The sequence below is a fragment of the Ostrea edulis genome, chromosome 9 (genome assembly GCF_947568905.1).
Source record: "Ostrea edulis chromosome 9, xbOstEdul1.1, whole genome shotgun sequence".
In the NCBI taxonomy this organism is placed as follows: domain Eukaryota; kingdom Metazoa; phylum Mollusca; class Bivalvia; order Ostreida; family Ostreidae; genus Ostrea; species Ostrea edulis.
In genome coordinates this window covers 60,704,337-60,731,633 of record NC_079172.1, presented here as the reverse complement: position 1 = coordinate 60,731,633, position 27,297 = coordinate 60,704,337, and the positions used below count along the sequence as shown (strand labels likewise).

General features: G+C 37.3%; 1 protein-coding gene across 2 annotated transcripts in view; it reads left to right on the top strand.

The window, feature by feature from the left end:
* Window positions 1–23,462, top strand: part of LOC125658175 (telomerase protein component 1-like) — a 52,655-nt gene extending 29,193 nt beyond the window's left edge. For both annotated transcript variants that reach the window (XM_056149776.1, XM_056149775.1), the window contains exons 34-55: window positions 1,199–1,294; window positions 1,534–1,658; window positions 2,895–3,044; window positions 3,700–3,805; window positions 4,791–4,910; window positions 5,078–5,176; window positions 6,307–6,454; window positions 6,773–6,885; window positions 7,561–7,709; window positions 10,363–10,471; window positions 11,794–11,922; window positions 13,702–13,809; window positions 14,373–14,523; window positions 14,917–15,053; window positions 15,499–15,710; window positions 15,902–15,971; window positions 16,863–16,975; window positions 18,052–18,222; window positions 18,505–18,622; window positions 19,389–19,613; window positions 19,916–20,062; window positions 21,353–23,462. In XM_056149776.1, coding sequence (XP_056005751.1) covers window positions 1,199–1,294; window positions 1,534–1,658; window positions 2,895–3,044; window positions 3,700–3,805; window positions 4,791–4,910; window positions 5,078–5,176; window positions 6,307–6,454; window positions 6,773–6,885; window positions 7,561–7,709; window positions 10,363–10,471; window positions 11,794–11,922; window positions 13,702–13,809; window positions 14,373–14,523; window positions 14,917–15,053; window positions 15,499–15,710; window positions 15,902–15,971; window positions 16,863–16,975; window positions 18,052–18,222; window positions 18,505–18,622; window positions 19,389–19,613; window positions 19,916–20,062; window positions 21,353–21,505 — 2,949 coding nt within the window. In that variant the 3' untranslated portion in view covers window positions 21,506–23,462. The remainder of the gene's footprint in view (window positions 1–1,198; window positions 1,295–1,533; window positions 1,659–2,894; window positions 3,045–3,699; window positions 3,806–4,790; window positions 4,911–5,077; window positions 5,177–6,306; window positions 6,455–6,772; window positions 6,886–7,560; window positions 7,710–10,362; window positions 10,472–11,793; window positions 11,923–13,701; window positions 13,810–14,372; window positions 14,524–14,916; window positions 15,054–15,498; window positions 15,711–15,901; window positions 15,972–16,862; window positions 16,976–18,051; window positions 18,223–18,504; window positions 18,623–19,388; window positions 19,614–19,915; window positions 20,063–21,352) is intronic.
* The last annotated feature ends 3,835 nt before the right edge of the window (window positions 23,463–27,297 follow it).

The window sequence follows — 27,297 nt, the reverse complement described above, 5'->3', positions numbered from 1 at the left end:
AACTATCCCTCACCTGTCACAGGTAACACATGTAAACTATCCCTCACCTGTCACAGGTAACACATGTAAACTATCCCTCACCTGTCATAGGTAACACATGTAAACTATCCCTCACCTGTCACAGGTAACACATGTAAACTATCCCTCACCTGTCACAGGTAACACATGTAAACTATCCCTCACCTGTCACAGGTAACACATGTAAACTATCCCTCACCTGTCACAGGTAACACATGTAAACTATCTCTCACCTGTCACAGGTAACACATGTAAACTATCCCTCACCTGTCACAGGTAACACATGTAAACTATCCCTCACCTGTCACAGGTAACACATGTAAACTATCCCTCACCTGTCACAGGTAACACATGTAAACTATCCCTCACCTGTCACAGGTAACACATGTAAACTATCCCTCACCTGTCACAGGTAACACATGTAAACTATCTCTCACCTGTCACAGGTAACACGTGTAAACTATCTCTCACCTGTCATAGGTAACACGTGTAAACTATCCCTCACCTGTCACAGGTAACACATGTAAACTATCCCTCACCTGTCATAGGTAACACATGTAAACTATCCCTCACCTATCACAGGTATCACATGTAAACTATCCCTCACCTGTCACAAGTAACAAATCCCCACAACCTCAGTGACCACTGAGAATTCAATGTTTGATGGGTCAGTGGGGTTTTTTTGGGGGAGGGGGGGGGGGCATATTTGGGGCCAAATAATGGCCTCAGTACTAATCTGAAATTTTCCTTAAATCTGACCGAAAAATAAAGAAAATTCTTTGTATGACTTATCTATTAAACAAAATGATTATATTGTGTACACTTTACCTATTGTGGCACTTCTGGTGATGAAAATCTAGTGATTTCTGGTACATGTAAATCATGTCGCATAATAGTAAATATTGCATTAAAAAACAAAGAAATCGGAAGAGAAAACAGTAAAATATCATCGTTTTGGAGAGTAGATCTAAATGAAGTAAATCAGGCTGAGCCTCATGTATTGACAGGTGACTGTCATTTTCATTAAAAATGAATTTTTCTACTTGTTTTGTCGTTAATTTTCCCAATTGTAAGTGTCCCTGGCCCCAGTCCCAAAGTACAGGGAAAAACCACTTTGTGTAATGCTGTGTCTGTTGTCATGGTTATCTGTAGTCACAAATCTTTCTACCATCTTTTGTAGCCAGTGACGTGTGTCGCCATCAGCCAGGATAACACCTATTTTGCTTGTGGAGGCCTTGATTGCCTTGTTCATCTTCACAAAATGGACACAGGAAAGGTAGTACATTCAGATACTGTAAATCACATATTAGTTGCAAAAACATTCAATTTTGTGAGACTTGTCATTTGTGAAAAGTTAGTTCTTGCTAATAAACATTCAAATATTGAAGACTTAAAGAATAAATGATGATGTGCAAAAGTTATGTCTCATGAAATAAATGTGATCTTCAGGACTGGTTAATGATGTAGATTGTGCTATGTTTGCTGGCATGTATCTAATGGTCTGTTGTATCACAGGAGGTGAGGAGTTTCCATGGACACGCTGATGTCATCACTGACGTCTGCTTCGCGGGGAAGACGTACATCTGCAGTGCTTCCCTGGACAACAAGATCAGTGTGTGGCACATAGACGACGGACACAGGTAACATACTACAGTGTCATAGAACCTCATAACATACTCCAGTGTCATAGAACTTCATAACATACTCTAGTATCATAGAACCTCATAACATACTCTAGAACCTCGTAACATACTCCAGTGTCATAGAACCTCATAACATACTCCAGTGTCATAGAACCTCATAACATACTCCAGTATCATAGAACCTCATAACATACTCTAGTATCATAGAACCTCATAACATACTCTAGAACCTCGTAACATACTCCAGTGTCATAGAACCTCGTAACATACTCCAGTGTCATAGAACCTCATAACATACTCCAGTGTCATAGAACCTCATAACATACTCCAGTATCATAGAACCTCATAACATACTCCAGTGTCATAGAACCTCATAACATACTCCAGTGTCATAGAACCTCATAACATACTCCAGTATCATAGAACCTCATAACATACTCCAGTATCATAGAACCTCATAACATACTCTAGAACCTCATAACATACTCCAGTGTCATAGAACCTCATAACATACTCCAGTGTCATAGAACCTCATAACATACTCCAGTGTCATTGAACCTCATAACATACTCCAGTGTCATAGAACCTCATAACATACTCCAGTGTCATAGAACCTCATAACTTAATCCAGTATCATAGGACCACCTACCATACTCCAGAACCTCATAACATACTCCAGTGTCATAGAACCTCATAACATACTCTAGAACCTCATAACATACTCTAGAACCTCATAACATACTCCAGTATCATAGGACCTCATAACATACTCTAGAACTCGTTACATACTCTAGAACCTCGTAACATACTCCAGTGTCATAGAACTTCGTAACATACTCCAGTATCATAGAACCTCATAACACTCCAGTATCATAGAACCTCATAACACTCCAGTGTCATAGAACCTCATAACATGCTCTAGAAACTCATAACATACTCTAGTGTTATTGAACCTCATACTTTTTTCTCAACCAATATTTGTATCTTGTATTTTTATCTAGCTTCCACAGAGAAAAACACATCTGTAGTATTACCTTGTACATTGTAAGAGCAGCTTCAGACAATAATGATCTTTATTTTTGGTAATGGTAAATGTCTGAGCAACAGAGAATTCCCACTGGGAATCGACAGAGAGAAGGAGTCAGCAAGGATAAAAAGAGGGAAGTCCAATAGACATTTTTAGTTGTCTTGCTTGTAGAGGAAGTCTGAGAAATGTTTAAAACTTTATTGCAGGGTACACATATTGAAAGGACACAGTCGTAGGGTTCAGTCCATCAGCTCCGATGCCTCTGGCAAAACTCTGGCCTCAGCATCATGGGATTGTACCATCAAGGTGTGGAACCTCGTGAAGGGGGTCTGCGAATGTGACCTTAAAGTTGGCAGGTATGGCTGAATTCCAATTTAGGACAGCATCGGACCAAAAGTGTCATTTAATGGTGCTATGATGTTCGGCCTAAGGTTCACTGTGAAGTTTTTCTTTACCAGAAAGAGTACAGAAAATTACACAACAAGCAGAATATTGGATAAATGTTTTGATTGTTACATGTGTATTGGGTGTGTACATATATTACATGTATTCAAAATTTAACATTTGGTACAGTTGTAAATTAGTACTAATAACAGTATTAGTATTGTTCTACATTTATTAGTATTGTACTATAGTATTAGTATTGTACTATAGTATTAGTATTGTACTATTTGTATACTGTAAATCACCATTTTACTCTTTCTGTATAATTCGTGAGTTTGGATTGATACGAAAAAAAGGTTCTTGTGAATAATTTTATGATGTGATGTCGATATTGAACATCTATAAGAATTATGTTATATCTTTCTGATAATTTTTATGAGTCTTACAAAACAAGATTACAGAAATTGACTCTTATATATCTTTCTGATAAATCTTACAAAACAAGATCGCAGAAATTGACTGTATGCATGTATTTGTAAGCGTATTTCATCATTTATTGTGAATCATGAGTTTGAGGACTTGAAAAATTAACCTTTCTCTGCTCTTTCACCACTTTCGCTGTTTCAGCCCTGTGAATGCAGTTTCCTTCCACCCCGAGGGTCAGCTGGTCGTAATAGGGATGTGGGACTCCACCCTCAAAATCTGGGACGTCTTCCACAAAACAAGGAAAGCGGTAAGTTCAATATATCATCAAGGACTGCACTGAAAGTGGTAAGTCCGTTATTCTATTTGTGAGGACTGCGCTGAAAGTGGTAAGTCCGGTTTTCTTTTTGTGAGGACTGCGCTGAAAGTGGTAAGTCCCGCATTTCATATATGCATGTTTATGTGGAATTCACATAGAGTGGTAGGTAAATCCTGTATTTTATATCTGCATGTTTATGTGGAATTCACATAGAGTGGTAGGTAAATCTTGTATTTTATATCTGCATGTTTATGTGGAATTCACGTAGAGTGGTAGGTAAATCCTGTATTTTGTGTTAATGTGGACTTCACCTGTATACTGTACATGTAAATAACCTTTTTTTTTTGCATTTTTTTTCTCCCAAATTTAAAGATAAGGAGACAATCATTATTTACTTTGTCTTTGTTTTTATTAATTTATGGTTGTAAATTTTAAGCAATACACAACGGAGACTTCATATTGGCTCAAGTGAAAGAACACTGTCAAAGCTATTCATCACTTTAATGTCAAATGTATAAGTCGATGATCAATCTTGGTTTTAACTTTTGATTTTTATGAGGTTTACTTGCAAATTTTATACTTCATTTATTTAAAAGATAAGGTCAGAAGTTGTATGACTCAAGGTCATGTCAGTGTAATACTTTTTGGCCACAATCAGGGGCATTCATATTCACAAACACAGTTTGTTTCAAAAGTAAATCAAGCAAGATAATATTCCCCATCATGACTTGAAATAACCATATTCTTAAGTTTTGTTGTTCATATTTGTTTTCCCTTCTCCTTAATCTGTTGTTTTGTTGTTTTCCCCTTCTCCTTAATCTGTTGTTTTGTTGTTCATGTTTGTTTTCCCTTCTCCTTAATCTGTTGTTTTGTTGTTTTCCCCTTCTCCTTAATCTGTTGTTTTGCTTGATTGAGAGCAGTTAGATGTAATGATTGTAAGAATATAATACACACGGATATATTGATTGATCAACAGGTGTTACGTGGCCACAATACCTCAGTCCGAGACGTAGCGTACTCTCCGTGTGGTCGATACATTGCATCTGCCGCCCTGGACGGTGATGTCAAACTCTGGGAGTCCCAGAAAGGAACTCCGGTATGGGGAAAATGATGTAGATGTAAAATGACTGTCATTCGTGTATAATTATGTCAGACAACCTAGTCAATGTTTAGTTCTATTGTGCCAAAAGTGACAGCAAATCTTTTTTGGTCTGCTTTATTTTGCAGTGGACAGGATTTTGATATATTTTTGGATATTTATAGGTTGGCAATATTCGAGGCCATGCTCTGCCAATCAATAAACTTACATTCTCTCCAACTGGGAGGAACTTAATCACTGTCAGCGATGATCACAAAGTCAAGGTAAGTTTTACATAGCTGAATTATCGATAAATCCTCATCAACCTATCTGTCAATCATCACTGAAACCATCAGTTAATCACCAAACTGTCAGTTAATCACCAACCTATCAGTTAATCATCACTGAACTATCAGTTAATCACCAAACTATCAGTTAATCATCATTGAACTATCAGTTAATCATCACTGAACTATCAGTTAATCATCACTGAACTATCAGTTAATCATCACTGAACTATCAGTTAATCACCAAACTATCAGTTAATCATCATTGAACTATCAGTTAATCATCACTGAACTATCAGTTAATCATCACTGAACTATCAGTTAATCATCAAACTATCAGTTAATCATCACTGAACTATCAGTTAATCATCACCCACCTATCTGTCAATCATCACCAAACTATCAGTTATTCATCACTGAACGATCAGTTAATCATCACTGAACTGTCAGTTAATCATCACCAAACTATCAGTTAATCATTATTAAGCTATCAGTTAATTATCACCAAACTATCATTTAATCATCACCAAACTATCAGTTATTCATCACTGAACTATCAGTTAATCATCACTGAACTATCAGTTAATCATCACTAAACTATCAGTTAATCAATCATCACCAAACTGACAATTAATCATAATCAAACAATCTGTCAATCATCACCACACCAGGTGAGGGGTCAGAACACCTGTTTATTTACCTGATATGTTGGCATGATGAGGACACTTGTTTATTTATTTAGTACCTGGTCTGTTGGTTTAATCAGGGTATTTGTTTATTTACCTGTTTGTTTATTTACCTGTTCTGTTGGTTTAATCAGGGTATTTGTTTATTTACCTGTTTTGTTGGTTTAATCAGGGTATTTGTTTATATACCTGTTTGTTTATTTACCTGTTCTGTTGGTTTAATCAGGGTATTTGTTTATTTACCTGTTCTGTTGGTTTAATCAGGGTATTTGTTTATATACCTGGTTTTTTATTTACCTGGTTTTGTAGGTGTGGTCAGGACATCTATTTATTTATTTACCTGTGTTTTGTAGGTGTGGTCAGGACATTTATTTATTTATTTACCTGTGTTTTGTAGGTGTGGTCAGGACATCTATTTATTTATTTACCTGTGTTTTGTAGGTGTGGTCAGGACACATGGGGAAGCCAATCCACTGCCTTGGGGAGGAGACAGACGGCCAGGTGAAATCTGTGGCCCTGTCACCAGATGGGGAAACACTTGCTGTGGGGTACCATGAGGGGTTTATAAGATTCTACGATGTCACATCAGGTACCAATGTACTTAGTATTTCCATGCTCTATGTTGAATAACTGAGCATTTGATGCTGTATGAAATTGGAAATTTAATTACATGTAATGATTTCTATAGATGTATGGGTGATTGTTCAATAACATTATAAGAAGATGTGAAGAACACCTATACATATAGAACTTGATTGTGTATTCACTGTTTATAACTTCTGGTGAACAATGAAAATTTTTGTATATTTTATGTGGCCTGGGAGGTTGGTGTTTTTGGTGTGTTCACAGGTCCCTTTTTGTATATTCTATGTGGCCTGGGATGATGATGTTTTTGGTGTGTTTACAGGCACCCTGATCCACAGTTTCAGTCCACACGCTGCTGCTGTACGGCGCCTCGCCTTCAGTCCATCTAGCAGTGGAAGCTACCTGGTATCAGCATCAGCAGACAGCAAAGCTATGGTAATGTATAACATATTTATGTTGATGGCAGACAGAATAATTTTCAGTAAACTTATCTTAAACTTGTGTGATCTGAAAGGTTATCCCCAAATAAAGGACAGGCAATGCAAAAAAAAACCAACAGATTTCAGACCGACAAACTCGGTTCCAGTCTGATGCTTGATGTTCACCCTCCATACCATGTGATGTGTATCCTTGTACCTTGCTAGCATCAATCTCAAACACTGCACAAAACCAGAAACACTGAATGAAACCAGAAACTGTCAGAAACACTGAATGAAACCAGAAACTGTCAGAAACACTGAATGAAACCAGAAACTGAAACACAGCATGAAACCACAAACACTGCACAAAACCAGAAACTGTCAGAAACACTGAATGAAACCAGAAACTAAAACACAGCATGAAACTACAAACACTGCACAAAACCAGAAACTGTCAGAAACACTGCACAAAACCAGAAACTGTCAGAAACACTGAATGAAACCAGAAACTGAAACACAGCATGAAACTTCTGTTGTAAATTTTTGATGTGTTGTCTGTGATGTCTCTGTGTGTGATGTGTCTGTATGATTTATGACGTACCTGTTTTGCTGTAAATGTTTGATGGGCTGTTTGTGATGTCTCTGTGTGTGATGTGTCTGTCTGATTTATGACGTACCTGTTTCGTTGTAGGTGTTCGATGTGCCGTCAGGGTCACTGCTGGCTACAATGTCCACAGTCAGCCCCCTTCTCTGTGTGACGGTCACAAAAACCTACATCGCCGTGGGAACTGAGGATAATCAGTGTTTGGTGTATCCTAGTGTTAAAAACAAAAGTACACGGTGAGTATCAAACAGGAGAGATTATCAATGTCCCAGGCATGGATCACATAGTTTTAGTGGTGGAAAGTGTTGTTTGGAAAACAAGTTGATTTTCAATAGTTTTATTCAAATTTTACTCATTTGATTTATGAAATCTATTCTTTTAGCTCACCTGAGCTAAAAGCTCAAGTGAGCTATTCTGATCACCTGTATTCCGGCGTCCGTCCGTCTGTCTGTCTGTCCGTCTGTAAACTTTTAAACATTTTTGAATTCTCAAAAACCACTGGGTTAATTTCAACCAAAGTTGTCACAAAACATCCTTAAGTAAAGGGAATTCTAAATTGTTCAAATAAAGGGCCAGGCCACCTTCCAAGGGGAGATAATCAAGAAAAGGTAAAAATAAAGTAGGGTCATTAAAGAACCACTGGGCCAGAAAAGATGAAATATATAGATAAGCTTTATTAGGTAGTGCAGATTCTAAATTGTTAAAATCATGGCCCCCGGGAGTCAGATGGGGCCACAATAGGGGATCAAAGTTTTACATACAAATATATAGGAAAAATCTTCTCAAGAACCACTGAGCCAGAAAAGCTGAGATTTATATGAAAGCTTCCTGATATAGTGCAGATTCTAAATTGTTAAAATCATGGCCCCCGGGGGTCGGATGGGGCCACAATAGGGGGTCAAAGTTGGGTTTGGTTTTTTTATATTTAGTGCAGATTCAAGTTTGTTAAAATCATGGACCCCGGGGATCGGATGGGGCCACAAGGGAGGAATCAAAGTTTTATATACAAATATATAGGAAAAATCTTTAAAAATCTTCTTCTCAAGAACCACTGAGCCAGAAAAGCTGAGATTTATATGAAAGCTTCCTGATATAGTGCAGATTCTAAATTGTTAACATCATGGCCCCCAGGGATTGGATGGGGCCACAAGGGGGGATCAAAGTTTTACATACAAATATATAGGAAAAATCTTCTCAAGAACCACTTAGCCAGAAAAACTGAGATTTATATGAAAGCTTCCTGATATAGTGCAAATTCAAGTTTGTTAAAATCATGGACCCCGGGGATCGGATGGGGCCACAATAGGGGGTCAAAGTTTGGTTGTTGTTTTTTTTGGGTTTTTTTTATATAGTGCAGATTCAAGTTTGTTAAAATCATGGACCCCGGGAATCGGATGGGGCCACAAGGGAGGGATCAAAGTTTTACATACAAATATATAGGAAAAATCTTTAAAAATCTTCTTCTCACGTACCACTGAGCCAGAAAAGCTGAGATTTATATGAAAGCTTCCTGATATAGTGCAGATTCTAAAGTGTTAAAATCATGGCCCCCGGGGGTCGGATGGGGCCACAATAGGGGGTCAAAGTTTTACATACAAATATACAGGAAAAATCTTCTTCCCAAGAACCACTGAGCCAGAAAAGCTGAGATTTATATGAAAGGTTTCTGATATAGTGCAGATTCAGGTTTGTTAAAATCATGCCCCCCCCCCCCCCTGGGGTAGGATGGGGCCAAAATAGGGTATCAAAGTTTTACATACAAATATATAGGGAAAATCTTTAAAAATCTTCTTCTCAAGAACCATTGGGCCAAAGAAGTTCACATTTATGTGAAAGCTTTCTGACATAATGTAGATTCAAGTTTGCAAAAGCCATAGCCTCCAGGGGTAGGTTTGGGACCATAATAGGGACTATGGTTTTACATGCAAATATATATGGAAAGTCTTCTGATATGGACCAAGGTGACTCAGGTGAGCGATGTGGCCCATGGGCCTCTTGTTTGAGAAAATGAAAACATGGCTTGTCTTTAGATTAAAAAAAAGATACATGAAAAAGTTCAATTGATGACAAAAGAAATTTTCTAAATTCAAATGGTTTGTTATTGTATATGTGTAGTACATCACCCCCCACCCCCCCCACCCCCCCCCCCCCCCCCTCCCAACATTGCAAGCAAACTTTTCAAATAGTATATACCTTGTTAAATGATTGTACTGAATATGCTGTGTATTTTAGCTCACCTGAGCCGAAGGTTCAAGTCAGCTTTTCTGATCAAAATTTGTCGGTTGTCTATCGTCGTTGTCGTTGTAAACTTTTCACAATTGTATCTTCTTCAGAACTACTGGGCCAATTTCAACAAAATTTGGCACAGAGTATCCTTGGGTGAAGGGCTTTCAAGTTTGTTCAAATGAAGGGCCATGTCTCTTTCAAAGGGGAGATAATCACAAAAATGCAAAAATAGGGTGGGGTCATTTAAAAATCTTCTTCTCAAGAACCACTGGGCCAGAAGAGCTGAACGCTTCCTGAAATAGTGCAGATTCAAGTTTGTTCAAATCATGGCCCCCGGGGGGTAGGATGGGGCCACAAGTGGGGGGGGGTCAAAGTTTTACATACAAATATAGGGAAAATCTTTAAAAATCTTCTTCTCAAGAACCATTGGGCCAAAGAAGTTGACATTTACATGAAAACTTTCTGACGTAGTGTAGATTCAAGTTTGCAAAAATTGTGGCCTCCAGGGGTAGTTGGGGCCATAATAGGGACTAAGGTTTTACATGCAAATATATATGGAAAGTCTTCAGATATGGGCCAAGGTGACTCAGGTGAGCGATGTGGTCCATGGGCCTCTTGTTAAATTTTGTACTTACATGTACATCATCAATTTTCTGGTTTTAGTGGAACTCTTCTGAAAAAGCTGTTGTCCCTACGAGGTCAAAATGGACCAATCACAAGCTGTACATTTAATAGCGATGTGTCCAAACTGGCCACTGCAAGTCGAGATGCTGTAAGTAACATTCAAATCAATTTTAATGAGCCATTGAATGACATCTAAAATGTCGAGATGCTGTAAGTAACAATTAAATCAATTCTAATGAGTCATTGAATGAAATCTAATTTAAAATGAGATCTAAAATTTGTGAATATGCATGCAGTGCATGTTTTTCTATTTCCGATTTTGTCACTGATACAACCAAGAATCGATACTGTCAGTGTTGTACTAATGATATCATGTTATAGTGTGTTGTACTAATACTATCGTGTTATAGTGTGTTGTACTAATACTATCATGTTACAGTGTGTTGTACTAATACTGTCATGTTACAGTGTGTTGTACTAATACTATCATGTTACAGTGTGTTGTACTAATACTATCGTGTTATAGTGTGTTGTACTAATACTATCATGTTACAATGTGTTATACTAATACTATCATGTTATAGTGTGTTGTACTAATACTGTCATGTTATAGTGTGTTGTACTAATACTATCATGTTACAGTGTGTTGTACTAATACTATCATGTTACAATGTGTTATACTAATACTATCATGTTATAGTGTGTTGTACTAATACTATCATGTTATAGTGTGTTGTACTAATACTATCATGTTACAGTGTGTTGTACTAATACTATCATGTTACAGTGTGTTGTACTAATGCTATCATGTTACAGTGTGTTGTACTAATACTATCATGTTACAGTGTGTTGTACTAATACTATCATGTTACAGTGTGTTGTACTAATACTGTCATGTTATAGTGTGTTGTACTAATACTATCATGTTATAATGTGTTGTACTAATACTATCATGTTATAGTGTGTTGTACTAATACTATCATGTTACAGTGTGTTGTACTAATACTGTCATGTTACAGTGTGTTGTACTAATACTGTCATGTTATAATGTGTTGTACTAATGCTATCATGTTATAATGTGTTGTACTAATACTATCATGTTACAGTGTGTTGTACTAATACTATCATGTTATAATGTGTTGTACTAATACTATCATGTTATAGTGTGTTGTACTAATACTATCATGTTATAGTGTGTTGTACTAATACTATCATGTTATAGTGTGTTGTACTAATACTATCATGTTATAATGTGTTGTACTAATACTATCATGTTACAGTATGTTGTACTAATACTATCATGTTACAGTGTGTTGTAGATTATCAATTAGCATTATTAGTATTGTACTATTAATGCTATAGATTTATTGTGTTCTGTTGATTATCACGGCTTTTTAATGCAAATGTCAATGATGCACATGTTGTAAGTATAAATGATGGGGTATTTTAATAGATCTCCATTTTTTACAGTCGGTATTTATCTGGGACATTCGGGGCTGTCTGCTTGACCCCAGTGACCCCACTCCAGTCCAGAAACTTCATGCTTGTCATGCAGACTGGATAACGGACTGCCGGTGGTCAAACATTGGAGACTTCCTGGTATGTTTCGTACCGTTAAGATGTTTAATTCTAACCCACACACTGTGATTTCTGATTATAATGAATTGATATTAATTCCTTCTGAAGGAAAAATGGTATTATACAAGCATTCATTTTTTATCTACTTTTAGCTCACCTGAGCTTTTTGGATCAAAATTTGTCCGCTGTCTGTCAGCATCTCTGTCGGCGTAAACTTTTCACATTTTCATCTTCTCCAGAACCACTCAGCCAATTTCAACCAAACTTGGCACATAGTATCCTTGGGTGAAGGGGATTGAAGTTTATTCAAATGAAGGACCATGCCCCCTTCAAAGGGGAGATAATCATAAAAATGCAAAAATACGATGGGGTCATTTAAAAATCTTTTCAAGATCCACTGGACATGAAAGCCAGGGGTTAGGAAGGGGCCACAATAGGGAATCAAATTTTACATGGTGATTATATAGAGAACCAAACTTGGCACTAAGCATCCTTAAGTAGATGAAATTTGTTGATATGGAAGGCCATACCTGTCTACAAGCACATATGATAATTGATGAATTTGTAGTCAAGTTTTATAATTAAGTTTGATAATTAATGAATTTTTAGTCATTACCTTTGAAAAGTTTTCTGAATCAAGCTGCTTGTATAATGATAGTTTTTCTCAAATTTATTTATTGCTAGGAACTGCTGCTCAGGTGAGCGATGTGGCCCATGGGCCTCTTGTTTACACCTATTATGAATATCTTTAACTCCTGTGTCTCGGGTTAGCATTAATGTGTTGTTTTTGAGTATGTTGTGTTCTATTTATCAGGTTACCTGAGTGACTCGGGTGAACAACATGGCCCATTGGCCTCTTGTCAGTCTTAATTATGTTGTAATTGGTTGACCTATTGCCCTCTATGCCTGTCTATCATCATGGGTCATCTTTTGACTTCTTTGAAAACTGCATGATTGATTTTGATCAAAATGCTTTGGATCATCATTTGGGCTAGGGGAACAAAAACGATGAGTTTGGGGGCTCTAGGGGTTAAGTGTGAAACCTCTGAAATTAGTATGATCATTAAACATTCACATTTAGCATAAAACCTGGCTGTATAGTTATACTGAGCATGAAAACCTCTACCAAAATTGTGAAATATGTGATCTTTTAGTTAAAGGTTCTGGACCAAGGCAGTGAAAATGCATTAATGTTTAAAAATTGTCATATCCCTGAATACATAGGTAACACAACTAGGCACATTGTTATATTGAGCATGGGGGTCTTGTGCAAAATGGTGAAATTCATGGTCCATGGATCAGAGATTCTGGTTCCAAGTTAGGGCTCTATGGACCATGTTGTGAAAATGCATTAAACGTTTAAAAATCTGCTTATAACTCCGGATCATGTAGGAAACAAATTAGGTCCTAAGTTATATTGAGAACAACAGTCTCTTCTTGTATAATTGTGAAATTGATTTAAAAGGGTTCGGACTCCAGGGTGCTCCACCCATAAGGATCATATTATGAAAACTGCAGTTATCTGAATCTGTGAAAATTTTCTCTGATCCCAAATATTATGCACAAGTGCTGGGTGTTCACTGATACTTCTGCCAAAATTGTGAAACACAAGGCTCCTGGATCAAGGCTCAGGCCCCGGGAATGAAAAGACCATGCATTCTATGTTGTGTTTGCTGAGGTGACCGTTACGGTACATGGGTCTCTTGTTTATTTATTTTACAGTCTGATCCACATGAAAGTAGACTCACTAAAGATATGATTTATCCTTTTACATAATCAGTCTTTGGTCTTCTCTCACAGGTGACTGGGTCGTTGGACTTTAATCTAAAAGTCTGGGATGTGAAAACGGGCCAAGAGAAGTTTAAACTGACAGGTCACATGGCATCTATCACTGCCATAGGTTTCAGTGTAAGTCTGTATCCAATAATCTCTATCATGTGATCCTACCTTATAATCTCTATCATGTAATCCTACCTTATAATCTCTATCATGTAATCCTACCTTATAATCTCTATCATGTAATCGTACCTTATAATCTCTATCATGTGATTATACCTTATAATCTCTATCATGTGATCCTACCTTATAATCTCTATCATGTAATCATACCTTATTTTTATTGATATGGGAAATATTTTAACAATGCATGAAAATATTACAGTTTTAACAGAACAGATCTGTCCGACATTGTGTTGAATGATTAAAGGAACAATCTTATAACTACTTGGGTCAAAATTTCCATCTTTTGTGTAATTCATTAATATAGCTATGTCATAAATCAAATATCACCAGTAAATTTTATTAAATCAACACAATGTCATATGTTCTCATTCATGAATCACTGATTAAAAAAGATCATGAGGTTGCAACCTTTCATATTTCTATAATTATCATAAGAATTTTATGAAGTTTGTGACTGATCACCATTTTATCTGTTTCTCAGAGTGTTGTGATTTTGGTTTTTTTTGCAGTACGGCTGTATTGTGTCTACGTCCAGTGATGGGACGGTCAAGGTGTGGTCCCAGAAAGGCACAGAAATCACCACTCTCCATGGTCACACCCAGTGTGCCAATGACTGTGCTCTCCTGGTCAGTGTGTCCGAGTCCTCAGCCGTAGACGAAGGTGAGTGACCAGATTTATCATGGTCTTGCTGACCATCCCTTTATGATACTGGAGGTGCATGATTTTAGTGGGATCAGAATTTTGTGGTTTTGAGAGAATTATTATGTTGGTTTCTATTTTGATTTGGTGGTTAGAAAACTGTTTGCTGTAGTTCACTATGAAAAATATCCAGGCCAATTAATGATTCTATTATATTTTCATTGAACTATTTCATTTTACAGCAATTAATGATAATTTTCTAATAGCCACATAGTTTTAATAGACACCAATAGACATCAACCCATTCTAGTGAGGTGTGAAGTCTGTATTGTAATGATGTAGTATGCAATAGGACTGTAAGTTATGATTTCTGCTAAACGTCGTGATACTGTGACATCACAATATTCATTACAGAGGAAGACTTCAGTGATTGGTCAGCGCTTCCAGTAGAAGATAAAGTAGGCAAAAAGAAACCGAAAGTAGACATGGAAGATGTGCTGGTGGCCAGCTGTTCTGACGATGGAACTGTCCGACTCTGGAATCCACTACAGGTCAGTCTTATCAGTGGAATTAACTTCATTTTTCTCTGTTGTCAGGTTTCTGTATCTGTTGGAGAGAAAACATTTCAGTTTATGATTTATGCCGCTGAATACACAGTTTAAGTTTTTGGATTAACATATATATAAGATGAATTTCAGTGTAATTAATTTTGTAATCTATACTTCTGAATGAGTTTAGTACCACTAGATATTAGATTTTCATGACAGGCTTAAAATTTTGCTTTTGGCAATAAAGGTGTTTCAATGATTTTGTTGGTTGTAAATTTGTCTATGAACTAACTGATATGTACTAATTAGAATATACTATGTAAATAAGAAAGTACTTAAATTTGATGACAGTTATCTGGTTAGTGTGGGACCTATTGTCAGGATAGGACTAACACAGGCCCCGCTGCATGGTATATGATGCTGTCATTAACCATTTCTATCTCTGTAGGCTAACGAGCTGGCTAGCTTGACTGGACATGATGACAGAGTCCTAAGTGTGGCCTCCGATTCCCATGGCAACCTGTGTACCAGTTCACTGGATAAGTCTGTCAGGCTGTGGAAACCCACCCTCAGCTCGGAGACCGTGTCCAGTTGTCATGACGCTCAGGTGACCTTCACATCCTTCTCCAAGGACGGAAGCTGTTTATTAACAGGAAGCAGGTTAGTCTATTGCAAAACTACAACATTTGTTTCAGAGCAAATGATCACAGTGAGGAATTATTTGTGTTAGATAAAACCTACCACAAATTTGCAAACTGAGTAAACTAACGATTAAATGCAGAGATGATATTTTACATTTCTGTTTTGCTTTGACAGAGATGATGTTTTACATTTCTGTTTTGCTTTGACAGAGATGGTTACATCAAGCTGTGGTGTGTAAATGCTGATCAGACCAATGTGGATCTTGTTCAATCCCTGAAGGTAAGAAAGAGAACTGAGAGGGAGAGTCCATCTTCATCTTACCTGTTAAACAATTTTGAAATGGAGGAAAACTTAGAATACTTTGAAGGAAGATACAACATTTGTACATGTATCCCTTGTATTTCATTAAAAAAAAAAAACACATTAGAAATTCTATATTATATAAAGAATAGTGTCTCAAGATGAATCAGTATTGCATGAAAATTCATTTAGATACACTGTAAGTGTCCATTTGCTGTGAAATTCTTGAAAATAAACTTTTGAAGAAAAATCAAGAAATCTGTTGCCATGGAAACCAAGATTTTGAATTTTTTCTATCAAATTTATGATTAAATTAAATGAAAAGGAACCTGACAAGATTTCCTGAAAATTTCATATTCCCACTGTCTTTGTTTGACAAGTTGTGTGTTAATTTATCAAAATTCATTAAATCAAGTAATTGTGCACAAATTCCCATGCAAATCAGGTTGTGTAGTATTTATTTTCTATGAAAGAAAGGTATAAAAGGAATACAAAACTATAAAGTGTTCCAAATCTCATGTCTGTGTTTTTTATGCTCATTAGTTTGACGTGTAAAATGTAAAGCCATGAGTGGCCTGCTGAGACATGTTTACACAGACATTGGATTTCTGCATCAGATTATGTGACCATGGACTATATATCTCATTGTACTTCTTACACGCCCACTTACACGTCCACTTACACGTCCACTTACACGCCCACTTACACGCCCACTTACACGCCCACTTACACGCCCACTTACACGTCCACTTACACGTCCACTTACACGCCCACTTACACGCCCACTTACACGCCCACTTACACGCCCACTTACACGCCCACAGTTTGACAATTTTACTTGAATTCTGTATATTATTTTTGTTAATACAGGCACACACCAAGTCAGTCAATGCCGGATGTTTTGTCGGACGCGACAGTAAAAGGTTTATGACAGGTGGTGATGATGCTGTGGTCTCGGAGTGGAAGTGGCAGGGAGCCACGAGGTAGGTCATCCACAAGGAGGGGGAGGGGGTTGTTGTTGTTACTGTATTCACATACATGTTTTTATTCATCCTGTTCCTTACATAACTGAATCATCAACTCCACCTGACATTGTGCGTAGAGTTTTGTCAGATGCCAGGCATCATTGTCCTGATTGACTAACTCCACGTGTCATAAGTACATGTAGCTTTATATCATTGTCCTGATTGACTAACTCCACGTGTCATAAGTACATGTAGCTTTATATCATTGTCCTGATTGACTAACTCCACGTGTCATAAGTACATGTAGCTTTATGTCGGGTGCCTAACGTTAATATTGGGCCTACAATATTACACTGAGTGAATCACACACAAAATTAATACATCAGCTGAACTGTTAGAAGTAAACAGGCTGATCTAGTTGTGATTACTCAATGATGTGCATTCTATTTATCAATTCTACTAATTTAAATATTTTGCATATTCTAAGGAAAAAGAATCATAAATCAGTGTTACTTTATAAGTCTGACGTCAGAATCTTCACTGTAAATGTTTTCATAAATCAGTTTTACCACATACATATAAGTCTGATGTCAGAATGTTCACTGTAAATGTTTTTATGAATCAGAGCAAGCAAAAACAGTTCATTATAACCAAACTTCATTACACAGTAAAACACAGTTTTAGCAAACTTCAGGGCCAGCAAAAAACAGTTCATTATATAACCAAACTTCATTATACAGTAAAACACAGTTATAGCAAACTATCTGGGTCTGTAAAAAACAGTTCATTATAACTATCCAATAAAATTTTTGTCATTTTCCTCTCATAGATAACAGGAGGGTAGATATCACTTTGTAATAAGCTTGATCATTATAAGTGTTTTTGTAATAAGTGTTTTTGTTATAAGTGTGTTTTACTGTATCGGGTACTACAGCAGCGTCTCTGTGTAGGGTCTACTTCAGTGTAAGGTCTACACAAGTATACTTGATGTTCATAATGCAGAAATTAGACAATGTATGTTAAATGAGTGTCAGTTTGTTTCACTGAGTGGGAACGTTTAATTTGGTTATTGTATGATATCTCTATTTCATAAGGATCAGCAAAACCAAGGGTTATACGCTGAAATCACCAGTGACCTGCATTCTGTGGCACGAGAGAGCAGCAGCCGGCAGTGGTCATGTCGTGATCTGTGCAGAGTGGGACCGTGCCAGAGTGACCATCATCAATACTGATAAGAACTCTCCATTAAAGTCCGTGCCACTCACGTAAGGAAACAGCATTTTTTGTTTTCATAAGATGTTTGCGTGAGATATGAAATCCTTACCAAATGAGAAAACATTATGGCTTAATTAAGACAAGGATGGATGTAACATTAAATTCTGCATGTTATTTTTGTGGTCAGTTCTGTCTCAGCCGATTAGAAAATATGTCAGTATGGCTGAACAAAAATGAAACATTACTCAGTATATATGCGGAACATTAAATTTCCCAGTATGTATATTACTGATTTTGTCCTACTCTAGGATTTTCTTTTTATACATCTATAGGTCAGGTGACAGTGGGATGTGGGTGATGAATTTGCTGCTCAATGGAGAGCAATTAACAGCAATGATGTCAGACTCTCAGATACAGACTCTCAGGGTTACTGGCTCATTTACACCCAAGGTAAGTCCAGAGAATGTGCTAAAATTAAAGACCATCCAAGAAAAATACTGAATTTCATACATTCTTTTCACTTCATCATAATTAGGAATTTGTCCTAGTTATATTTGCAACTGTGCTTTGCTGCATTTCAATTGTCTAAGTTTGCCACCCATGGATGAAATATGAGCCATAAATTTTATTATACCCCCCGCAACAAGTTGTGGGGGGGGGGGGGGGGGGTATACTGGAATCAGGTTGTCCGTCTGTCTGTCCGTCCGTCCGTCTGTAGACGCAATGGTTTCCGGACTCTAAAGCATTATCCTTTCCACCTACCGTCACCATATCATATATATGGACTACCCATGGGATGAAGATGTTCCCTATCGATTTTGGGGTCAAAAGGTCAAGCGCACTGGACATCGAAGTAGCAATATGGTTTCCGGGCTCTAAAGCGTTATCCTTTCCACCTACAGTCACCATATCATACATACGGACTACCCATGGGATGAAGATGTTCCCTATCGATTTTGGGGTCAAAAGGTCAAAGGTCACGCGCACTGGACATTGAAGTAGCAATATGGTTCGGTTTGTCATGCCATTTGTTTTTTACACTCAGAAAAGAGGTAGTTTATACCTATTACCAACACCCTTTGGGAGATTGGGGTAAGCGGGGGGTATTCTTAGTGAGCATTGCTCACAGTACCTCTTGTTTTTACTGGTCAAAGTCAAGGAATATTTAGATTATCTATATCTGTCATGTGATTTCACATTTTTTGTGTGTTGACAGGGAAGCTGCGAAATAAATGTGAGCACAACATGCAAAATTAAGTGTCTAGCCGACATCACACAGGAAGTGCCCGAACACAAGCGTGGACTGAACATGGTACTGTGTGGGACAGTTCTTAAAAATGATATAAGATTGGCAGGTAACGGAAACGGAGCCCGCCTACTGGGGGATTCCAAGGGTCAGCTGACCATTCTGCTTGGGACTTCCGAAACTGCTTCATTAAAGGTTAGTGCTCTCGTTAGTGGTAAGATAAATAGCACAAGTATAAATTATCCGTATTGCAAATAAAAATGAAAGTGCACTGTAGATTTACTTTGAACAAGGGACATGTTTTCAAGTACACATACAAACTCTCAGGGACGTGTTTACAAGTACACATACAAACTCGCAGGGATGTGTTTACAAGTACACCTGTATATAAATAAACTCGCAGGGACGTGTTTTCAAGTACACATAAAAGTAAACTCGCAGGGATGTGTTTTTTTAAAAGTACTCATATAAATTCGTAGAATATTTATGTTCTTTAGATACACGATGGCGGTTTAACCTGCGTCAGGGTCATGGACAGCATAGTGTTGACGGCATCCTTGGACCGGTCAGTGAAGGCCTGGAAAATAGACTACAACAGATCGTACACCACGCTACAGCAGGTGCTCACCGATGGACTGGAACAGGTATTGTTGCTTGATTGTATATTGTTTAACGTCCCTCTCGAGAATCTTCATTCATATGGAGACTTCACCATTGCCGGTGAAGGGCCGCAACATTTAGGCCCATGCATGGTGCTTTTGGCCTTTGACCAGGGAGGGATCTTTATCGTGCCACACCTGCTGTGACACTGGATCTCGGTTTTTGTGGTCTCATCCGAAGGACCACCCCATTTAGTCACCTTTTACCACAAGCTAGGGGTATTTGAGGAGCTACTTTAACCTGGATCCCCATGGGGACGGAACAGGTACCACAATACTGAGACAGGGGGGGGGGGGGGGGGTCTCAATTGATCAAAGAGTTAGTATCATTAGGTTGCTTGAGACACTTTGGTGACTTTTGCACTCCCTTCCCCTCTGTTTTTCTTGAAGTGTTATCAGTAGACTTTGAGCATTTTTAGTTTCTTTTTAGAAACAATATGGTCTAATGAGCATGGAGGCTTCTACCAAAAGTTTGTAATTTTTTACCCCTGTACTAAAAATGCATAAAATTCTCTTTACTCCTAGACATCTAACACATGAACTTGGTACAATGTTATGATTAACATCGAATCTATCAAATTGTGGAATTCATGACCCCTTGGTCAGGGGTTCAGGCTCCAGGGTGGGTAATACAGATCAGGTTGTGTTTAATGTAGTTCATCTTTAAGATTATAATATGTTGAAAGATGGTTAAATAATATGTTTTTGGAAATTTCCTAACAATGAGGAATCTAAAAAGGCTGCATGTTTGGAATAGTCTTTGATGGTAAGTTTAAAGGTTTGGAGGGGGGGGGGGGTTATGGGGTGAGAGAGTGCAAAAAATCATGTGACATGCCTTATTTTAAAAATGCCTCGAAGATGAATTTAAAAATGGCCAGCCCTAAGATGTCACTTGGGTGAGGTGGTGACTGACATGCAGTGAATGTAGATTTAAATGTTTAGAAAAAGAAAGTTGGGCGTGCAATATATATTGATGTGCCCTGGCAGAGTTGAGTTTAAATAAAGTCACTCTGGGAGTGAAGGGACGGAGGTCTCTGGGATTATTATCTAATTTGTTATATTAATCATCTTTTCTAATCCCCCCCCCCCCCAAAAAAAAGATAATATTTTTAAATTTCGCACTGGCAACATGTGACACTTTTTAGGTAAATTAATTTTTTGGATGTGATACTCAGGTGAGTGTTGTTTGTATAAATAGCAATATTCTCTTTTATCTATCATAAAGTGACCATGAATTTTTGCGAGGAGATGATGATGTGTGTTTTCCATTGGTAGGTTGGTCAGTTTTTGTGTCCAGCACCAGTGACTTGCATGGAGATTTTGGACAGCTCCTCTGGAATGGAACTAGTTTGTGGGGACCAACTAGGCAATGTTCATTTCTTCAAAGTGCTTGATCTTAAGCAGGTTCATGGTGACATGTGTTTGTGAAGTGCTGACCAAAATGTGATTTTTTTTTTTTTTAAAAATAGAAGAAAAAAAAATTCCCCATGTCAGAATAAATCTTAAAAACTGAACATAATGAACCACTAATATTACTGTAGGGAATAAACAGTATGGGAACAGATATCGTGATTTGTTTTAACAATCTGTTTTTTCCTTTAATGTATTTATAATTAATCATTATTAGGATTCTTTCTCACACACAGTGTTTCTTTATCATGGACATTAGAACTGTGGGTAAGTTTGCCTGGTGATGTTGAAATGTATAAACTGTTTGTATTTATATACATAATTCATAGATAATCATAAAATTTCATGAATTGATATTTCTTGATTAGAAACCATTACATGCATTTTTCCAATTAAATGTTAATATACATGTATGTAAAGACGCAGCATATAAATGTAATATGTATATGTATAATTGTATATGTACAAGTATAATTGTATATGTACAAGTATAATTGTATATGTACAAGTATAATTGTATATGTACTTGCCTTTGAGAAAAAATTGGATATCCAGCTGGATGTAAATTTTTTTTAGATTAGTTATTTCTTCTTGTTTATTTATTCTATTTTGCAGAGACTTTTGCATTTATATTTATATACTCATAGTTGAGTTAATTGTACATATTTGTAATTTCCCATGAAATTTGTTTACAAGGTTTTGATCCAGATGCATATGTACTGTGATTTGTATATACCTATACCTGTACCTTTATCATTATTTGTGTATAGTCCTGGTATCCTAGTGCTGCTATGTACACTATAAATATTTATGATGTGTGATGTCCATTTTCTCTGTATGACTGACTGTACACTATAAATATTTATGATGTGTGATGTCCATTTTCTCCGTGTGACTGACTGTAATTGACTAGCCTGTATTAACTGCATTGTCTGTTTAATAGTGTACGTATTGTACATGTATGTGACTGTGTTTGATATTTTTGAAGGGGTTGTTTTACGCTCGTTGCAGAGAGCCGAGAATAATTCTCGTAAGAAATCGGTGTGCACAAAACCTGTAGTAGAAACTGACAATATATGTGATAAGAACTTCTTGCGTAAATTTTCTCCTGCGTAAAGTTTCCTTGAGTTACATTTGTGCACAAATTACATAGACATCACAGAGAATGAGAACAAATTTCCAGTGTTTCATGAAGTGACTACTCACAAGGGTTATCATGTGCCAGTCAGTCTAATGTGTGCAATCAGAATAAAATACTGTCTCATGAAGTATTGAATGCTGTGTAGAATAGAAACACTGTATGATAAATGGTAATTTACATTGTGAAGCTTGGGTCATGTTGATGTGTGATATTAAAGAGAGAGGTCAAACTGTAGCAATGAAAGGTGAGGAAAAAATATCTCTCCCAAGACAAACATGCACACAGCTTTGAGCTTTGTAACAGAATTATTGATCAAATAAATATGTACCAACCTTATATAGGGGGGGGGGGGGGTTGGGGTTACATGGAGGGGGTGGCAAAAACAAACATTATCAAGCGTACTCTAGGCTTGGATCAATATTTAATAATTTTCAGAAAATTTTGTTTTATATCTTTTACAAATAATGTTTTCATATTTCTTTATATATATGGAGGAGGGGGAGGGGGGGGGGTTAATTAGCAAATAGGCATGAAAGGGTTCCATTTTATTTTTAAAAGTCGTGCTTGTTTCTTTAAAGCGTCATATTTCATTTGATGATGTAGAAGCATGTACATAAAATTGTACATGTATGACAATTGTTTATTTATCATTGTAAGGGTAAAATTGACATAGATATTTAGAAATTTATTTGCAGGAATTGTGATTAATATTTAAAGATTTCTGTGTTTTTAATGAAGACCGTTATGTTGACTTGCTATCTTCCATACAGGATGCCAAAGTGTATACATAACAACTTCCTGTTACTGTTTATAATAAAATGATTTTCAAACAAACTTCGTCTGCCTATTCATTCTTTAAAGTGGTTTACCTAACTTGTATAAATGTAATACTTTGTTCATTCATCATCATTAATCCACTTCGTCCCATGGGGGACATAGGACGACTACAGTGGCTTTCCATCTCCCTCTGTCTTGTGCAATGGTCTTAACTTCTCCCCAGGTCTTGACAATTTTCTTCAGGTCTGATGTTAATATCCTGCGCCAGGTGTTCTTTGGCCGTCTCCGCTTTCTCTGTCCCTGTGGATTCCATTCTAGGGCTTGTTTTGTGATGTTAGTACTGGGTTTCCTCAGTGTATGCCCTATCCAGTTCCATCTGGTGTTCTGATGGTGATTTCCACTGGTTGTTGGTTGGTCCTCTTCCACGGGTTTGCATTGCTTACAACATCTGGCCACCTTATCCCGAGGATGTTTCTCAGTTTGTTAGTAGAAGTGAAAAATTTCAGGGGGAGGTCTTAACCCAACTTTGTACCTCCCCCCCCCCCCCCCCCCCCAAGACCTTTTTTTTGTTAAAAATGATTAAACAAAGAGGGCAGGGGTGTTGAAACTCCATACCCACCCACCCCCACTAGATCCACCACTTATTAGTACATCCAATACATTACGGTTGTGCTTGACTTTCCCGGAGGTATGACATAAAATTAATGGCAAGTTATTGTATTTTTGAAATTTTGCTCACCTGAAATGATGGCTCAAGTAAAAGGTGTCTGTATACTTTTCATGTTTTCTACTTCTCAAGAACAGTCAACCACGGGGATAATCCCAACCAAAATAGCCTTAAGGTGAGGGAATTACAAGTTTGTTCAAATGAAGTGTGGTGCTCCTTCACTTAGGCAGATAAGATGCAGTAAAACTTAGGTAGGGTGTTAAGTAAATCTTTTACTCAAGAAACCAGAAAAGTTGAAACTTGTAAGAAATATTTCTTATATACTGATGATACCATATGACTCCCTGGGGCAACCATAGGGTTTCAATTTTCAAAATTAGATGTATATCAGAAAAATATTTTAAAATCTCAAGAACCACAAAGGTTCGTATTCTTAGATTAATTTGCATGTACATATCCTCATTAGTGCAGTTTGGAAATTGTTTATACCATGATCCCTGGGAGTTCAAATGTATAACCATTGGTTACTTATAGGAGAAATCTGAGAGCATCTTTTTCACTAGGGGGCTGATTATTAAGTTGATATGTAAGCATTCCCATGTACAGAAATTAGAAGTTTTTTGGTATATCATGACTCCTGTTGCCAGAGATTAAGATATTTTCATGTCATCATGGTCTTAATAATGGAGTCAAAGTGTAATATTTACATTCACTGAATCTTTTCTCTTATATTTCTTTTGAAATTGACATTGCTTTCATCTGCTGCAATGAATGCATGTTCCTTGCAAACTAGTTTGATCCGGATTTTTAGTACCACCTGTCCATTACCAAATATGGAGTACACGACCATTCCTCACAATGAGTGAAAGACCAGGCTTTTTTTTACATCATAGACAACTGCTTCTTCAATAAAAATCTAGTGGAACACGTAAATATTCATATCTTGTAATCAGTCATCCAAAAAATACTTTCTTAAACAACACTCTGATTCCACGCGCAAGTACTCTGAATTGAAATGAAAAATATGCTGGAGTTCCTCATTGACAATATCTTCGTGGTCTTTGGTAATCAGGTCTTCCAACAGCCCATGAGATCGAATTGTGCTCCTTTATAAGCCGACCTGTTTTTATATTCTTACAAGGCTCTAGATCCGTCACTAGGAAGGGTACAAACCGTACAATTCACGTGACCCTCTCTAGATCCGCCACTAAGGAGGGTACAAACCGTACAATCCACGTAACCCTCTCTAGATCCGCCACTAGGGAGGGTACAAACCGTACAATCCACGTAACCCTCTCTAGATCCGCCACTAGGGAGGTACAAACCGTGCAATCCACGTAACCCTCTCTAGATCCGCCACTAGGGAGGGTACAAACCGTACAATCCACGTAACCCTCTCTAGATCCGCATCTATCTTGCAACGAAATTTGTCATGAAATATCTGTATGTTTCGAAATTTCAAAATTTGTTTTAAAACGCATTTTCATTTCAACCTAAAACATCACGTTTCTGCTAAAAACACGTGCCTATGATCCACATATTACAGTCCTGTGTTAATAAAGGACAGCAACTTGTTTTCATTCTTACATCGATTCGATATATCCCAGTGAACTTGAAATAAAAGACACTTACATACAGAGTCTTCCACAAATGCATCACACTCGGATATTTTATTGACTATAGATAATAACGGCACCCTAACCATTCAACTTTATGACAAACGAGATGACGTCAGCTTCTCTATCGTCATTTCCCCATATTTGTGTAGCAATATTCTATTACTGGGAAAACCTGCATCTGATGTTCATGTCCCTTAACTGATTTGATACGCAAGAACATGTTCTGCGTATGATCACTTTATAAGTAGAGGTGGACTACTGACAAATATGTTGATGTTACAGGGATTTAAACAGTATCGTTTAAAGTCAGTACTTCGCAAATTCTATGGTCGTTATAACAATAAAATTTACAAAATTAATACAACATGTTATTAGGGCGAATGCGATCTGAAGTGTTTCATATACACAGGGGCTAAGCCCGTTTTGGGCCCAAACTCTGTGATACCATTCTATATTTATGGTATCACAGAGTTCGGGCCCAAAACGGGCTTAGTCCCTGTGGTTTCATACTACTTGATATGTCGTTCTTCACATACTAATCTTGACTCCGTTTATCTTATCAAAATGTAGGACTCATGGCGGATGTTACCAGTCAACGGGGGATGCTTATACCGCTCCTAGGCACCTAATCGTTCCTCTGGTGTGTCCAGAGGTCCATACTTGCTCTACTCGTTAACTTCATTTTTTCTTCTTCATATGTTGGCTCCAAAGTGCTTACTCTTAATTCTGTATTGTTTATAGGAGTTGTGAGATTGCTCACTGTTCGTTATCTTCACCTTTATAGATCACTGTTCGTTATCTTCACTTTTATAGGAGTTGTGAGATTGCTCACTGTTCGTTATCTTCACCTTTATAGGAGTTGTGAGATTGCTCACTGTTCGTTATCTTCACCTTTATAGGAGTTGTGAGATTGCTCACTGTTCGTTATCTTCACTTTTATAGGAGTTGTGAGATTGCTCACTGTTCGTTATCTTCACTTTTATAGGAGTTGTGAGATTGCTCACTGTTCGTTATCTTCACTTTTATAGGAGTTATGAGATTGCTCACTGTTCGTTATCTTCACTTTTATAGGAGTTGTGAGATTGCTCACTGTTCGTTATCTTCACTTTTATAGGAGTTGTGAGATTGCTCACTGTTCGTTATCTTCACTTTTATAGGAGTTGTGAGATTGCTCACTGTTCGTTATCTTCACTTTTATAGGAGTTGTGAGATTGCTCACTGTTCGTTATCTTCACTTTTTCACGTGTTACCTCCAGCGCCATTGGTGCCCACAGATGAACATTCTAGTCGTAAACATTCTGAGGTAGCGATTCCTGTGATTCTACTTCTACCAGCAAACGCGGTCACCGTCAAAATGATGATTATTATGCCATTGTTGGGTGTGCGCATGTCATTTTAACAGATATATTGGTGAAGGTCTATTTTGGATTTTATCCAAAAATTGAGTTGTATGTAAATGCTCTAGGTTGCACATGAATAAATGAAATGTTTCTAAATCAATCCACATATAGACTTTTTACAGCAGAACGTGTTCGTAGGTCATTCATCTTTCTGAGGAAAATAAACCTTTTGATCCACCCGAAGACCTACCCGATTATTCAGAAGG